The following is an 18,007-nucleotide window of genomic DNA, read 5'->3' on the forward strand; positions in this document are numbered from 1 at the left end:
AGAGACAAGTAATGAATTTCATAATAGTAAGAGGAAGGAATATTAGTCATCTCCACTGGATTGAATGTTGTATTATCGATTTTACAGTAATACTATCTTTTGAATACTAATTTTGTCGAATAATATCGTTAAAATCAATTATCATATATTTGAAATATTATCTATTTTGAAGATTGGAATTTATAATTTTATCCTTAAAATACATTAAAATAAATATTTAAACTGTGTTTAACCTCCATTCCAAAATAATAGTGAAATAATTGAGGTGATAGTAACATTAGTATACTTCCATTGATAGATGATAAGCATGGAGAAAAAGGAATTTATACGAAAACAATGTTTGGAATGTGATAAGTATGGAATTTAGTTAAAAATGAATAATATAATTATAATCCATATAATATTTATTTTAAAACTATTTGTACGTGGCATTATCTAGTGGTTCACGTGTTAAATGGTAATTACAAAAGCAAAATAATAAGTGTGACATGAAAGGAGATTGTGATTTGGAGAAATTCCAGAACCAATAAAAAACATTCGATTTCTCAATAATAGAAGTAATAATCAAACATTTGTTTTCGAATTTAATGTTGAACTGTTGATTACAACCTGCCCCGTATAAAAATGAAAAAAGATTATGATTTATTAGCAATCGTTACAAAATAAAACAACAATTCTTATCAATGAATATGACACTTGATCATCAATATTCCTCTCTCAGATAACGACTCTAATTACGATTTTTAATTTTCTATTGAGTTTTTGGTTTATTCTACTTTTAAAATATTTTTAAAAAAAATTCATATATTAAAATCAGTATATTTTAAAGAAAATTTATATTAAAGCTTTTTATTCAAAGTTTTGATAGATTTAAATTATTAATTTGATTAAAATTCAGTAATATCTGTAATACATTGTATTAACTCAATTATAATACACTAATTTTAACAGTAAATATAACTTTTTAAGTTGATAAAATATGAACAGATAGTGGAATGGAAGATATCCAAAACACTAAATCAAGTATATTTTATAATTAAAAAATACTAATAATATGTAATTATGTATACGACATTGCATTATTATTGTTTAGACTTGTTTTTTGTTTGTTTGTGTTCCAAACGGTTTGAACGGTCCTGTTTTTAGACCGTCCGGTTGTTTGTGTTGTGCGTTCGATTTTATTTCTTTGCTGTTTGTTTTCGGTGCTTGAATTGGTTATATATTGTAACCAACTCCTGATTTAAAAAAAAACTCGCAATATTCAGTTTTACCAATCTCTGTTTTCTCTTCTGTTTTTCTCTGATTTCTGGGTTTCTTATTTCCTTTCTCGAACCCAACAATTATATTAGAATTATTAAAAATATAACTAAATTTCAAAATCTACTGGATATACTTTCTAGAAGATTGAGTTGAATAAGTAAAATAACATGGGCTACAGATATTTTTATTTCATTCCATGTTTATGTAATGATATTACTATTCTTTGTGATACAAAATCCATTGCAAGTGATTGATGTGTACTCAAATTTCTTAATTTAGACCTCTTATTTGGATCCACAACATATCTATATAATAATAATAATAATAATAATAATAATAATAATAATAATAATAATAGTAATATTATTATTATTATTATTATTATTATTATTATTATTTCCCCAAAATCTAGAGTTTTATGTAATTGTTTTGGATCATCCATTTGAGACTCCATTGGTTGAACTTGCACTTGTAGGCCCAATAGGCCCATCCAAAAGTTGCACTAGAATACACATCCAATTGTGCTTGGACATACTTTTGGTAATCTTCCTTAGTTGCACCTTGTATACTCCAAGCACCAGTCCATTCCCCTATCAATCAACATAAATAAATATTTTTTTTTCTATTTATTTTATTTTCAAAAAATAAAATAGATCATAATTTAACACATAAAAGAATCAGAATAATAATAAGTTAACACATTTTTACATTTATTTAACACGTAATATAAAAATAAAATAATCATAAAAAAATAAATTTTTATATTTTTTTTTAAAAACTAAAAAATAAAGTATAGTATAAAAATAAATGTAAAAATTTTAAGTGTGTGGATATTGAAAGAAAAATAATGATAGGGTGAGCTTTTCATTTTCTTACCTACAAAACTGAGAGCATTCGAGGAAGAAACTCCACTGAGATCTGAGGCTCGTTCTTTCCTTATGTAATCAATATTTTGTTGAACACTCATGTTGTTGAACATGTCAGAGAAAAGATTGTAGTAATGCACATCAATGACTACTCTGTCAAACGCTTTCACAAATGAGAGAAGCACTTTGGAATCTGCATCCAAAGGGTTTGACATTATCACATAAGCACTTGGGTTGTGCTTCCTCACAGCTTCATAAGCTTCCTCGTAATACTTCTTCAGACTCTCCAGATTCACACCAACTGGTTCATTCATCAATTCTATCCCTCCTAAGTTTGGTCTGTTACCATATCTGTCAATTGTAGTATATGCAAATTTCATTTTACAAGTCTGTTTTTGTATTAATATATAACATATAAATGAGTGAAAACTTCATTTTACATATTAGAAAAAAGATTGAATTAAGATTAAAATTAACTTCTTGATAATGTATTTATGATGGGACAATGTTAAGAAATTTAAGAAAAAACCTTTCTGCTAAGAATTCTATGACTTGAACTGTGTTTGGTATGTATGATTCTCCCCATTCTGTGTATCCATCTCTTGAGGCACTGTGGTCATTTCCATTCTGTGAACCTTCAGCTGCATGTAAGTCTATGATCACTTTCATTCCATGGTTTCTGTAAGCGATGAACAGTGGATTATTGGTAAGTGATGAAAAACTGGTGTGGAATTAAATGTTTCATATTTTATCTGCTACAACGTTAAACTGACAGACTTACTGTGCCCAAATGAAAGCATTGTCCAATGCTGCTAATGATCCTCCGACAAAAGGCTTAGGGGGGTTTGGATCTTTAGCTATCCACCATCCAACAGGTATTCTCACTGCATTCAAGCCATTTTCTGACATGAATCTGAAATCATCTTCAGTTATGTATGTGCTCCAGTGGTCCTGCAACACCAAATTACACAGCTTGAGTTCAGTAAGAATGAAAATATAGTCTTTTGGAATGCTAACAGTTCATGAATTGAGGCATGTTCATGATGATTTGTCGTTAAAAGATTCAAAATTTATCACCCTCATGACTTGAGGAGCTCTGTCAGGACCATAACCATTAGTGAGTTGGTACTCTCCTTGTAAAGTGGTGTCTGGTACAATATTCATTCGAAACACTGATGGATCTTTTTCATCCCAATTTGTTCCTTCATAATCTGCAGTCACTGATGTCTCGGATTGAACCTTAACATACAAAAAAGCACAATTTTTAAGGTTTCCAAATATTAAGAATTACTTGTCAGTGTATTTGCAATGAGTAACATGTACCTGTAAAAACTTGCCATTTGATGCTTTGATTCTGATTCTGAATGGGTCATTATGATCCCTTGCAATCTCAAATGTTTCTGGTGTGCTGGGTGAGTCTGAAACTGCTACAATTTTGTTTCCACCCCCATGATTTTCCAGCCCCACAAATTTCTTGTTGAACACTCTCAAGTTGAAGGATGAATCACTCACCCTCCACAGCTGCATAGAACAAGTTAAAGTGATTTCTAATGCACATCAAAAGATTGTGAAGAATCCTGATGAAGTTGAAGTTGAATCTACCTTGAACGTTTCCCAACCAGAAGCTGAATCACGGTTTGCTACAACATCAGCTCCACCTCCACCTTCAGAAGCGAGATACTTGTTAAACTTTGTGGACTTCAGTTGCACCTGAGTTCCATCCTGAAATAGGAAAAACTCTTCCATTACCTCAAAGATTAAAGAAAAAGAAAAAGGGTACCATGATCTGATATCATTCAACTTTTTCTCAATTTGCAAACTTGAAGATTGTTTAAGCAGAATGATCTAGGAAAGAACATGATGGGGTTCTTCTGTGGGATCATCAATTATACCAAGAGATCTTTGTTGATAATTCCATCAAAGAGAGAGGGTTCTTGCATCCAGCCCTCTGCAACCAACCAGTTTCCTAGATTCACAGCTTTGTATGGCAAATTTTGAGCAAGCAAAACATTCACAGCACATGACAGAAATAAACCGAACATGAAACTAAACCAGTGTCTGTCATAACCCATGTTGATGAAACAGTTTGCTACCAAAGATTGCAATTCTCAAGTGCGTGTTTGTGTGTGATGTAACAAAGGAATAATTATTAGATACTGAAAGATAAAGTTACGAAGAATTAGAATGCTGTTTATTGGCATAGATTTTGTAGATTTATAACGTTAAAGTTTGCCTCTGTTTCTACGCGTTCTTCACTCTTATTTTCTAAGAACTGAATAACTAATAATTTGACTGAAAAAAGACTTTGACTAAGAATGAGTTGAACGAAAGTAGAAGGAAAATACATGTAACATGTACTATTCTAGAATGAAAGGGGACCGGTCATTCATTACTTTCGGTTATATTTCAACGTAGCATTTAGAATTTAGCTATGCATAATATTTTTAAAGTATTAATTACTTAAACAATTTTTTAAAAAAAGTACAATTTTAAGTTTAACTTAGTATACTAAAATCGATTCAAAAGCTGTGCATATAATGTTTATGTTGAGAAATAAATATTTATGAGTAATTTGATAATAAATACTAGGTTTAATGTCCCTTGGTTTTGGTTAAAATATTCAAAGTGTTCATACTTTTTTTTAGTTGTTCACAGTTGTTTTATATTTTGTAAAAAGGATTCAAATGGGTCTTTTTTTGTTTGGCATTAAAAATGTTAACTGTGTAATTACTTCCTGATCAATGTTGAGTGACCTGTACAGTTTTGTAATACATGGAAACAATTAATTCAATTGACACGGTAAGGTTAAAAGTTAAAGTTAAATTTAAGCTGAGCAAGGTTAAGATTTTGAGTTTCCTATACTTCTTACGATGAAGAACGAAGTTGTGTCGAGGTGTAGAAGACGAATATGGTGGAGTGATGATGCGATTTGGGTTTTTGCATATTAGGGGTTTTTTGATTTGAAATTTTATGGTATTCTGAATTGGGATTTTAGGATTTTCTGATTTAGGATTTTAAGATATTCTGATTTGGGATTTTAGGGTATTCTAATTTGGGATTTTAGGATTTTTTGATTTAGGATTTTAAGGTTTTCTGATTTGAGATTTTGGGGTGATGCTGTTGTGCCTTGGTTATTGTTCGCGAGAAAAGGATGATCGCGATTAGGGTTCACGATCTCAATTTGGGGTTTTGTGGTAGTTTCTTGTAGGTTGAATGTGACTATGGAGGTTTGAACGAAGATTTCTCTCATTCTTGCAAATCTTGAGGTGAAGAAAATTTGCGATGGTGATTTTGGAACGAGATAGTGACCTGAATGAAAAAAAAAAAATGAGAATCTATTAATAGTAAAATAAAGAAAAGTATAAAAAGGTGAAATAAAAACTTTTAATATTGTCACATTAAGTGACCACAGGTGAACATCTGATTAAAAAATGTAGGATCACTTTGAACACTTTGACCGAAAATAGGTATTAAAATAAATTCATATATTATCTTGCAAAATTTTAAATTTAATTTAATTTTATAAAATTAACTTAAATAATAAAACTTATATTCATTTATTTACATTTCTATCTTATATAAGATTTTTAATAAAATCACGCTTAGATGTGTTAATAAGATATCAATTTTGACCCATTAATAAAGAAAATAAAAATAATATTCTATTAGATTGTAACTGTTATCAAACATTCTAAGAATATTGTGTAAACGAATTTACAAATTATTTTTTATTTTTTATTTATTCTTTGTTATTATAATAAAAATGTTAGATGGAGGTTGGAAATGTTGATTTATCTTTCTTATTATGAAACTTTATTACGAGATTTGGAAATTTGTTTGAGAGGTGGTACATACTTAACAACAATTCAAACATAGTCTTAATATAACTTAATTGCTCTTACAGCGTTAACCACACAAGAGAGTCAACGTAAAAAAATTATTATATATTAAATTACCCATTTTGCAAATCTTCTATGACTGAATTTAAAAACCATTTTCATTAGTATTCATTTTCTGCAATTGGAGTTTATTGATTAATTAGGTCTTTTTGTCAAGCATGATTGAAGGATGAAAGTGAATGTGGTACATATCAATAATGACACTTGTGTCTATATTCTCATTTTTTATGTCATAATTTTAATTTCATTCATTAATATTTTATTTTTGCTTAATGCAATCTTCTAATAAAGTATTTTGTAGACATAGTCAAAATAAAACCCTAATAACATATTTAAGTAATTTTTGACCTAGTTGTTGGTGTTGAGAGAATAATTGTTTGGTTGAGAACACAAAAGTCATCCCTCTTGTGGAAGAAACTTGCCAATATTCAATATTCAATATTCAATATTCTTCATTCATCATATGCCTTCCAACTAATAAACAAGAAACTAAAATTATGCTATATATTTATGTAATTTATACATATTTTTTTCATTTAACTAATAAAAATAACTATTAATTGCTTGTTTTATCCCTGTAATTAGTGTATTATATACATATTCACTTTATAAGCTTCTTTTAGTTAGAGGATAAAAATTGTATGGATAAGGACTAAAAAGATTACTTTTAAGCATACAAGAATTTTGATGAATAATTAAAATTTTAATACTCATTCATAATATTATATTTTTGTGAAATTAAGAACTTATTAAAGATATAATTAACAATTTAAATCTTTCATAAGTCAGAATCAACCAAGTCGTTGTAGTATAGTGGTAAGTATTCCCGCCTGTCACGCGGGTGACCCGGGTTCGATCCCCGGCAACGGCGTTTTGGACTTCGTTTCATAAATTTTTAGTGTTTTAATTCGATAAGGGTAAAAGTGAGATTTTAAACGTTACGGGGTACAGAAAGAAATGGTCGTCAACAAGTAGTAATTAATTTTAGTAAGTAAGCATATTTTTTTAAGGTAAATAAAACAAATACTTAATAAGACAAATATAGGAATAACTTATTTTGCCAATTATTGTGAACTTTATACAATTTTTTTAGGTTTAATTTTTATTTGATTCTTTGTCGTCTAAAAATGTTAAGTTGATTTAATTTTTATTAATCTTAATTTGATTCTGATTTGTAAAAATTGATATAATTTGAGATTTGTAAAAAATCGATGCAATTTATTTATTTTTTGTTAATTTCTACAAACAAATTCAAGATTTTTCATCAAAATTAAATTTTATAATAAGAATGATTTATCTTCTTAGTATAGTTAACATAATCATAGTGCTAATTAGAAAATCATTAATCCATTTAAATAAGTTTAACAGAAATAATAAAATTATATTAATTTTTCACTAATAAAGATTAAATTGGATAAATTTTCACAAATAAAAACTAAATTAAGACTAAAAAAAGACTGAATAACCAACTTGATAATTTTCTTTATAAAATGAGGAACTAAATAAATAATTAATCGTTTCTTACTAAACTTTTCTCTTTTAAACTATATAAATTGGTTTTATTACGTTTTTTTATAAAAACATAAAAATAAACTTAAAATATTTATTATTTTCTAGTTATTGAAAGTGGAAATATAAACATGTGTGTGGCTGAAAAGCAAGATCTCAAACATTCTAATAATTGAGTTCTTTTATAACACGTACATTAATAAAGGTTTAGGAATCATAAATAATGCGAATTGGAGGTACGTAACCATTTTGACCACGTAATATTTTTATTTTCTAAGATTTATTTTTTATTTTTTAATATAGGATAGACCTATGCTTGTCTCTTAAATATTTTTATTTACTAATTATTTACACGAGATCATACTTTGATTTTACATTTTATTGTTAAACACCTAATGTCATATTTGTTTCTTTTAAATTAGTCTAAGTTTAAGTAGAAAAAACTATTTACATGATTTTCAATTTATAAAGGTAAAAAATAAATTTTAAGTATAATAATAATAAACGAATTTTATAGTTTAAGAACTAATTTATATATATATATATATATATATATATAGACATACACACTAGTGAAAGTGCCTATATGCGCAATTTTAAAAATAATAAAATACAATAAAATTATTATTATTATTATGATTGTAAAAATAAAATAGTCTTGGTAATTTTACTATAAACAATTTTTATTTATATTATAAATAGTTTTATAATTAAAAAATATTAAATTTTAAAAGAACGGTTAAATTGAAAAAAAAAAACAGTTAAGAAAGTAAAATTGGTAAAATATTTTTTTTTTAATTTAAAAAAACATTTAAATTAAAAGATAAAATTAGAAAACAATATGGAGACAGAAAAATAAATTATCCTTTATATATATACTAGTGTAAACACATGTTATCGTGTAGGCGTGTCTGTATTTTTTAAGTATTTATATTGTATTACAAGTTAATAATACATTTAAGTTGATTAAATTAATATATAAGAGAAAAATAATAAGGACAATAATAAATAATTTAATGTTAGATGTAAAAACTACAAATATATATAATAAAGAGAACAAAAGAGGAACATGTGACAATTTTATACAAAATATTTCAAAATAACATTTACTTCTAAAAAAATCAATTAACAATTACATATTAAGAAAAATTCAGTTAAAAATGAAATTAGAAAAGATAAAATGAAAAATAAAAAAAAAAATCCTCTTCCTATAAGTATAGACTAATGAAAAAAAAAAACGCAAACTTAAAGGATAAAATTAGAAAAAAATGTGTATACCAAAAAGAAAATTCTTTTTTATAAAATAGTATAATTAATATATATATATATATATATATATATATATATATATATATATATATATATAATATATATATATACTTAATTTGAATATTACATTTTTTTTATTTTTATAAGAGATGCAAACATAAAGTTAGAGCCAAATATAATAGTTCATTATTATGTTTAAATAAAATATAACTACGATACTTTTAAGAAAAAGTAAAATATTTGAGATATACCAAATTTAGTAGACCCAAATTATTTCATTAGTAATCAAATTTGTTTAATTCAATTTTAATAGTAAATTAAGAAAAGTTATCGGGCTATTTTGGATGTTTTAAATATTAAGTTTAATCAAATTTAACTTAAATGGATTTCAAAACAGGCATATTGAATGAAATCAATTCAGAACCTAAATGTTTCATTCCTAATTACGAATGATAAAATTTTAAACAATTTTCTCATTATTTTTCATTTTTCATAGTCTTTTTTAGATTTTTTCTTTTATATAAAAATCTAAGTTCTGATTAAAATTTTAGACGAATGAATAACAAATTTTAAAATTTTAACTTTAATTATTGATTCAGATTTGCCATTAATAATGTGATAAACAAATTTGAACAATAAACTATGCAATTAAGCTTTATGTTCAAACCTTAAATCGTTTAAAGGTATGTTTAATGTTGTGTACGTGTTTCATAAAGTTGATGTATAAAATATTAGATTTTCACTTATATTTTTTTTATGTTTTTAATGAGGTAAAACAAAGAATTTGTGACTTTGATGGGATAAGAAAAATGTTTTATTCGTGCGTTAATGAGATTTTATGCATTAATTCATTTCTACTAGCTAACCTATAAATTAGTGTTTTATTTCAAATATTTTGCATTAGAAGTTATATGCTTTCGTATTTTATATATATGCATTTAAGGATAAATAATTTACTACTCAATTATTATAATTTTATGATAAAGTTTTGTTGATTAAATTGATATGAAAGTAGTCACATTAAAGTTTCTTACACTTAAAGTTCCAAATACCCTTTATGTCTATACAACAAACTTGGTCGTTGCTAATTAGCTTTACCATTAATAGAGAGAAAGGGATGTGAAAGACACAAGATAGAAAATTATTTAACTAATAAGAGACTGAAATTTATAGAAAATAAAAGTATAATCAAAATTATAAGTATTTAGTTCGAGAAAAATTTTAAAATTTGTGAATTTTACTTAATATGTATAAATAACAAGAAGACTTGATATACATGACCATGAATATTAATTATTCACCAAATATATGAATATTAATAATAATAATTAATATATTAGTATGGATAATAATAAAGGAAGTAAAGGAAAAGTGAAACACACTAAGAAACATGTGAGTGAAAAATACATTGAGATCCAACCTCCATGCACTTCTTCTCATGTTCAAAAAATCTTATAATATATATATATATAAAATATTTTATCTTTATAATCATTTTATAATATATATATATATATATATATATATATATATATATATATAATATACATAAATACGTATTATATACCATTATTTTATTATTCTTTATAGATATCTATATATACTTTTGTGCATTGCACTTGCTGAAAGCGGTGAGTCAAATATGGTGGCTGCTTCCACCCACAAACAAATCAAATGCTATAAAATACTCTTCACGGTCAAAATACAAGCAAAGTTTATACCAAAATCTATACGGTCAAAATACAAGCAAAGTTTATACCAAAATCTATACTATAACTATTTATAGAATGGTATTTCGAGGAGATTTAGATAATGTTGAAAATGAAAATCTATGTTTGGTTTTACTTACTACTTATATATCATAATCTATCATAAATTTTAGTGTTGTAGTTCTACACGTAAAAACCATATTCATATCATCTAGAACCCGTTTTGTCTACCCAAACATGGTACTACCCTTCCATTAAAGACAACACAACACTCTCACAAACACTCATAACCCAAAATGAATCTCTTAGCCACCACCCTCTTCATCTTCTTCTTCACATTCCCACCACACAAGGCCACCGCTGCCACGTGTCTCCCCGACGAGGAAGCGGGTCTGTTGGGTTTCAAATCCGCCATCCGATCCGACCCGTCCGGCCTCCTCGACAACTGGATACCCGGTACAGACTGCTGCCAGTGGAACGGAGTAGAGTGTCACTTCAACAGCACTCGGGTACAGAGACTGTATTTAACGGGTCAACCCGACGAAAACCCCAGATCCATCTTATCGGGTACCATCTCACCCACCCTCTCAAAGCTCCGACTTCTTGATGGGCTCTACCTCTTCAACCTCAAAAACATTACGGGTCCTTTCCCCACTTTCCTCTTCCAACTTCCCAACATCCAATTCGTTTATTTAGAAAACAACAATCTTTCGGGTCGGATACCCGAGAACATTGGCAACCTCACCAAACTATACGCGCTGAGTTTAGTGGGGAACCGCTTCACCGGAACCCTACCGAGTTCGATCACCGAGTTGACTCAGCTAACTCAGCTCAAACTCGACAACAACTCGCTCTCGGGAACACTCCCCAAAGCCATCAACAAACTCGTTAACCTAAACTACATCTCCCTCGAAGGGAACCAGTTCGAAGGAACCATACCTGCTTTTCCGGCGAATCTTCGGAGTCTCATACTCTCTCGGAACAAATTTTCCGGGAACATTCCTGCCTCCATTGCAACTTTGGCGCCCAATTTGACTTACTTAGAGCTAGGGCACAACTCGCTTTCCGGGAAAATCCCCGATTTTCTCGGAAAATTCAAGGCGCTGGACACGCTGGACTTGTCGTGGAACAGGTTCTCCGGAACCGTGCCGGCGAGCTTTGCAAATTTGACTAAGATTTTCAACCTTGACCTCTCGAACAATTTACTCGTGGACCCGTTTCCAGAGATGAACGTGAAGGGGATCGAATCACTGGACTTGTCGAACAACAGTTTTCACCTGGGGAAGATTCCGAATTGGGTTCTTTCTTCGCCGATAATATTCTCCCTGAAACTCGCGAACTGCGGAATCAAGATGAGAATCGAGGATTTCAGGCCTTCGGAGACTTTCTTCTACGATTTTATAGATCTCTCGGGAAACAATATATCAGGAAACGCGATTAGTTTGGTGAACAGCACACAGTATTTGGTGGGGTTTTGGGCTGCGAGGAACAACTTGAGGTTTGATTTGGGGAATTTGAGGTTTGGCGAGAGGTTTAGGTATCTGGATTTGTCGCATAACGCCGTGTTTGGTAAGATTCCGAACAGCGTCGTCGGGCTTCAGAAGTTGAACGTGAGTTACAACCATCTCTCTGGTCAGATTCCGAAAAACACGTTTCCGGCAAGTGCTTTTGTGGGAAACGATGGTCTCTGCGGTTCTCCACTGAATCCTTGCAAATAAGCCTAATAATGTATTATTAGGCTAAGTAAGTTGCTGTTTTAAGTTTAGATGTGTTTTATTTTTAGTTTAAAAATAACCAGGTTATTCAAAGTCAGACCTGTGATATTGCTAAGAAAATAATAAATAAACTTATTTTAAAAGCTGTTGTAATTTAATTAATATCTTTAGTTAATTACTTTGTTCTTCTTAAGATTTTTTCACATACGTAAATAAGCCTGTGTTATTTTCATTAAAATAAATAGATATATAAAAACAATCTATTAATATTGTTTAGTAAATTAGTTTAAAAACACGTGTGAAAAACAAAATTTGATTAGAGCCTTGGAAAAGAATGAATTTTGGAGATAATAGATCTCCTTAGATGGAAGAGACCCATTGGCTGCAACTGGTTTCAATACTGAAATACAAATGCGACAAAGAAAAAACAATCATTATTTAGTATGATGAAGCTGGGACAGTCGTTGTTAGTATGGATTACACTTCTTTATTTCTTCTGATTTCTATCAATAAAAGTGCTTATAGAGAAACTTGTCCTATCATTCTTATATGAAATAAGGACAACACTAAAAATTTACTACTCATGAGGACACCAAAAACCATAACCATAATCGAATATGATTACCCCAAAGTAAATAGGTTGAGAATAGGAGTTCAATGGATATAACAAAAACATATTATTCATCGAGAACACAAGCTAGGTTAGACGAAAACAAAAAAACAAAACTCCTTCTCCTTATTCATTGATATAACGAAAACATATTATTCACCACAAAGAGAACACAAGCTAAAGAGGCTAAAGACAACAAAATAAAAACAAAACTCCTTCTCCACACTATTCTATTCATTCAGAGGAGTGGTAGAAAAACTCTTTCCTTTCTTCTACTTCTTCGGATTTAAGTATTCAATAGAAGTTATCTCAAGAAGGATACCGAGCTCTTCTGCCTTTCCGCTCAAATGGGCCGTGATTGTATCTAAGAAATATTTCTCATCACCCATAATCTCAGCAAGGGTGAATCTTCCACACAAGTCAGGCACGTCCCTATCTATATATAATAATAACTTACTGTAAAAATCAGATCTTGTCTCCGAATACAAGGTGATCACTTTTTCCACGTCCGGTCGAGCGAGCGCAGAGACTTCAATTTCAACTTTTTTCTTGTCTTTGGTATAAAAACCTAAATGGAATGTATGGACAATCTGCCCTTCAACGAGGTAAGGCTTGTGTACCCAAGGAAGGAGGAAATGAATTCCTTTCTCTACACAAAAGGTTATTAAGGAGTATGAATGATGTTAAGGTATGTGTCAATGTGTGATTGAATGAAAGTTTCTAAGGAGAAATTCGATGTGGTTGTTCCACGTTATGTATGAATGTAGGAAGCTCAATCTTAGGGGTTATCCTGACACTGTAATGGTCATTTTTGCTCAATTAGAGATTAATGATGCATGTGGTGAGAGTAGTAAGAGGTCTTACTCTATATGCTCTATTATGGCCTATAGAACAGACTAACCTTGTATGTATGGTAGGGTGAAACCCTCAACTACAATGAATCAAACCCAAACTGCGAGTCCAAATCGCTATGCACCACCACACTTGCATCTCCCTCCACGTGCAACCACTCCGAGAATCACCATCAACATCTCAAATCTTGATCTTCTCCATTGTGAACCAGAGAACTCCACCTTCGCGAGAACCTGCAAAGTGAAACCCAACAATCAAAGAACCATTGAACCTGTAGGAAACCTAGAATTCCCAAATCTCCTTTGCACATTAACCCTAATTCGTGCAATAATCACGAACCTTTTCGAACTAGAACCCCAACTCGCGTAGATCATGTTCAACCCTCAAATCGAAATAGCGATCCTTCATCCCAGTAGGTGGCACAACCTTCATCATCTTCCTCACACATCATCAACACAATTCGCAAAAACCTAATTCATGATGAACCTCCAATTCGCGAAATCACGCCTCCTTTATAGAAACCTGCAAAATCCCAAATCGTATCAACTTTAAACTCGTTCAATCTCCATTGATAACACAAAATCATAAACTATTTGCAATAAGCGAAACCTTCAAATTGAAAATTAAACCCTCTTGTATAATTTATCTTTTAAAAGACTTATTTTAGTGTTTTGTAACCTTGTATAGTATAGTTATTATTTTGAATAATTGTATAAATAATTTGTATATTTTCTACACAGCTACGATGAATTAGAATTTTAATATTTTGTTTAATAATTTATACTATTAAATAGAATGTTATACATATAATTATTTTAATTTAAAAAAAATTAAATTAAAAAAACATGTTAAATTGAAAACAATGGTTCAATTTCAAAAAATTAACTTAGATAATAAATTTGATAAAAAGATTATTTTAATTTAAAAAATTATTACTTATAAAATTAATTTGGAAATAAAATATGTATACTTTTTTTTATATATAATGATATATAAAATTATTAATATTATAAAATTCGGTGCAATCTATACTAAAATAATGTGTTTCTTTTCATAAATTTTACTTCACAAGACAAAAATATTTTTAATAAATTTTTAAAATTAAAACAAAAAAGTCCCATGTCGTATTTTGGAAAAAAGTAATAAAAAAGTTTACATTTCCAGTTATTTCTTTAATGGAGATGTTTTAAAGGAGGGGGATACACTTAAAAGTAACTAGAAATAAAAAAAATGTAAGCATTTTATTAATGTAATAAAATTTAAAAATATATAGAAAAATATATTTATAAAATGGTTAAATCATATTTATCAATATAAATAAATTTAATTAAATATTACATTATATTTTGTAATTAATTTCATAATTTACTATGATTTAATAAATTTACTATTATTTTTTGTATATTTTAAGGATATTTGTATTTGGTCGTGAGGATAAACCCTGAAGAGCCATAAACCCTAAATAGCCCTAAACCATCTTCCAAATGGAATTGTAAAACAGTTTCAATAGTCACCACCATCCATAGATTCAGAGTTTTTCCCAGAAAATAAAGTAAAATCGATTTCAAGCATTTGCAACAACCAACGCCATCCACGTTTTCAGGTGACTATCATCGCTCCCTGCTTCGTTCTTATATTCTCTTCTTCATTATGCTAAAACGATTTTTTTTTTTCTTAATTTCATTTTGCTTTTTAATTTTTTTGATGATTGCAAGAGCTTCAATTATATCCATGGTGTCTGATGCTGGATTCGTTGATTTCTTCCTTGCTCCTAATTTTTTCATCCTCTCTCTCGTTTTTCTTCCTCGTACAATCATTTACTGAAACCTTGTTTGCTGAAAGTGTGACCATGTTCTTGCAATCATGCTTTGTGATTTTTTTTGTTCTATAATTGTATGCTGTTACCGACTAGGTGATTAGAAAAAAGTAAATGCACAGAAAAGACAGATTATAGGGACGTTTGAGATTTGTGTAACTATATTTTTAGGTCTTAAATACTGTTTCTTTTCTTAGAGTATACACAGTCGGATTATATCATTACGAGAAAATAGGACTAAAAAGAAATGGACTTTCAGAGAAAATAAGAAGATTTTTTTTTTTTTTTTTTTTTTTTTTTTTTTTTAAATTTAATTATTTTTCTTATTGTAGAAGAGCTTACAGAGAAGTTTATCGGAGTATGTCTTTACTTTGTGCAAAACTGTGGTGTTTGACATGATTCTACATTCCGTATTACGAAGTCTAGCTTTAGGAATTGCTGTTTACCTATGGTAGACATCCCTTTTAAAATGCAAATCAAACCAAATTTAGTGGTTTGTCATCCCCAAACTAAGGGTGCTAACCTCGTTGTTGACAGTGAATATCAGATGGATCCCTTTGCAGCACACGAAGAGCAACTTGCTTCCCAGAGAATGAGGCAAAAGCTTGAAGAAGTAAATGTGGCTGCTCAAACTAATCTCGCCCCTGTGCAAGACTATGTCAATTTTACTCTTCAGGTTCTTTCTGTTCCTTTTCTGTAACAAGTAATTCTATTTGATGGCATTACTGAATATTTCATCAGAAGATTTGAAAATAGTTTTATGTCTTGATAACCCAAATTGTGTTATTAGCTGGTTTTTTGTTTCACATTGTATCTTCATTTCTGGTTTTAGTTCAAATTATTATGACATGATATTCTTCTGTCTAATGAGTCATAAATGCAAAATATTAATTGACATGGATTTTAAATTTCTTGGTAACAAAGGATTTGACTTTTTCTACCTTGAGTCCTATATTTTTCTTTCTACCAGATTGATATAGTTTTGCAGACAATCGATGTGGTAATTGGTTTCTGTGATAAAGCATACTTTCAATTCCATATAGTTCATTGTTTGGTTGAATTGTTGTAGAAAGCCTATTTTAAATGTGCGCACGAGTGCTTTGATAGAAGCAAAAGGCAGGAAGAGATAAGCAATTGTGTCGAAAATTGCAACATACCTCTTAATAATGCTCAACAGACATTTGATGCTGAGATGGGAAGGTTTCAGGTAAGCTACCCCATATTTTTGTTATCTTACTCTGTGTATGTGTGTTTTATTATCTGTAATTTATTCTTTAAACTTCCTTAGTATGTATAAAATTGTTAAGGAATGTCTTATGAAATTGTTGAAAATGGAGAATGACAGCCTGGGCCATATGCATAGGAAAGCCAAGACTTCCCGCCAGTGGCATTAACACATTTTTTATTGAACAAGGACTCTCTTCTTATCCTCATTTCAAAATTGTCGATTGCATCAACATGTAGGCTTATGGTTAACTAGTTGTGAATTCAAGCTGCTTATAGTGTTATTGAGTATCTTCATGATGACAAATAATCGATTGTTCTTTTATGGTAAAGGTAGTGTAAAAAATACTAGCTTCTACTTTTTCATGGTATTACTGTGATTTTTGTGTGGTGGAATGTTATCCACACACCCGATTAGGTTATCAGCTGTGCTAGTCGTTGCTCCGAATTGTTTGTATGAATTCATTATCTGATATCCGCACCATGTTCTATTTCCCGAAAGCATTTTGACATATAATACCTTCCTCTTTGGTCTGACAGTGTTTTCAACATGGTGCAGGAAAGGTTGAATAGATCTCTAATGGTGTGTCAAGACAAGTACGAGGCAGCTAAGCTCCAGCGTACTGAGGCTAAGCATGATTTGCTTTCCTGTGCTGACAAAGCAATCCAGGAAAGTATCGAGACTCTGCCACATCTTGCCAACAAGTTGAAATCTTCCTTGGGAATTAGGGACAATGACTTCATGTAGCATACTCTCCCAGTGGGATATTATTATTGTTATTGATTTCTTGTAGCATTTTTATTCATCCATACATTTAACCCCATATGCAAATCAAATTGGCTGCAATTAAATCTTGCCCCTCAAACAAATCATAAGGGTATTTTACTCATTATTTGAGAAATTCAGTCAACTGATGGATGCTGTAATTTGCAAAAAATGGTTTAGCTGAACACTTCGCCTATCACTACATAAGGCGTGTGTACTCAATGCTTATACTAGGTATTAATGTGAAGTAACAGTGCTGAACAATATTTTTATCAATAGGTTTAATTATTAAATATTCACTCAGTTTTTTTTTCTTTTTTCAAAAAATAAATACCTTTTAAATATAATAAGACATGTTTAAAATACATTAGATTTAGTGAAAAAGTGTGGACAGTGAGCACAAATGCGGACACATTTATTTGGCCAGTCACTACTCTTATAAATACAACCAATTTTATCTATTTATTATTTTAAAATATTCACCTAACTATTAGTAATAACAACTTTTTACC

The 18,007-nt window shown here is 29.6% G+C and overlaps 3 protein-coding genes and 1 non-coding gene across 4 annotated transcripts; 3 read left to right on the top strand and 1 right to left on the bottom strand.

The window, feature by feature from the left end:
- Positions 1 to 1,432: 1,432 nt before the first annotated feature.
- LOC106759822 (probable glucan 1,3-beta-glucosidase A) lies at positions 1,433 to 4,332 on the bottom strand. The gene is made up of 8 exons (XM_014643169.2): positions 4,019 to 4,332; positions 3,729 to 3,848; positions 3,450 to 3,647; positions 3,204 to 3,365; positions 2,908 to 3,077; positions 2,656 to 2,805; positions 2,137 to 2,477; positions 1,433 to 1,850 (listed from the first exon to the last, which is right to left on the bottom strand). Exons 1-8 carry the CDS (start codon positions 4,196 to 4,198, stop codon positions 1,669 to 1,671), a joined length of 1,503 nt encoding a protein of 500 aa, XP_014498655.1. The 5' UTR covers positions 4,199 to 4,332; the 3' UTR covers positions 1,433 to 1,668.
- A 2,492-nt stretch (positions 4,333 to 6,824) lies between these two features.
- On the top strand, positions 6,825 to 6,896 carry TRNAD-GUC. The gene has a single exon. It is a non-coding gene; the product is annotated as a tRNA-Asp (tRNA).
- A 3,723-nt stretch (positions 6,897 to 10,619) lies between these two features.
- On the top strand, positions 10,620 to 12,389 carry LOC106759768 (DNA damage-repair/toleration protein DRT100). The gene has a single exon (XM_014643101.2). The coding sequence runs from the start codon at positions 10,809 to 10,811 to the stop codon at positions 12,228 to 12,230; it is 1,422 nt and encodes a 473-aa protein (XP_014498587.1). The 5' UTR covers positions 10,620 to 10,808; the 3' UTR covers positions 12,231 to 12,389.
- A 2,745-nt stretch (positions 12,390 to 15,134) lies between these two features.
- LOC106761485 (protein FAM136A) lies at positions 15,135 to 17,697 on the top strand. The gene is made up of 4 exons (XM_014645040.2): positions 15,135 to 15,292; positions 16,043 to 16,181; positions 16,575 to 16,712; positions 17,289 to 17,697. Exons 2-4 carry the CDS (start codon positions 16,053 to 16,055, stop codon positions 17,475 to 17,477), a joined length of 456 nt encoding a protein of 151 aa, XP_014500526.1. The 5' UTR covers positions 15,135 to 15,292; positions 16,043 to 16,052; the 3' UTR covers positions 17,478 to 17,697.
- The last annotated feature ends 310 nt before the right edge of the window (positions 17,698 to 18,007 follow it).

Source organism: Vigna radiata, chromosome 5 (genome assembly GCF_000741045.1).
Source record: "Vigna radiata var. radiata cultivar VC1973A chromosome 5, Vradiata_ver6, whole genome shotgun sequence".
NCBI classification, from domain to species: Eukaryota; Viridiplantae; Streptophyta; class Magnoliopsida; order Fabales; family Fabaceae; genus Vigna; species Vigna radiata.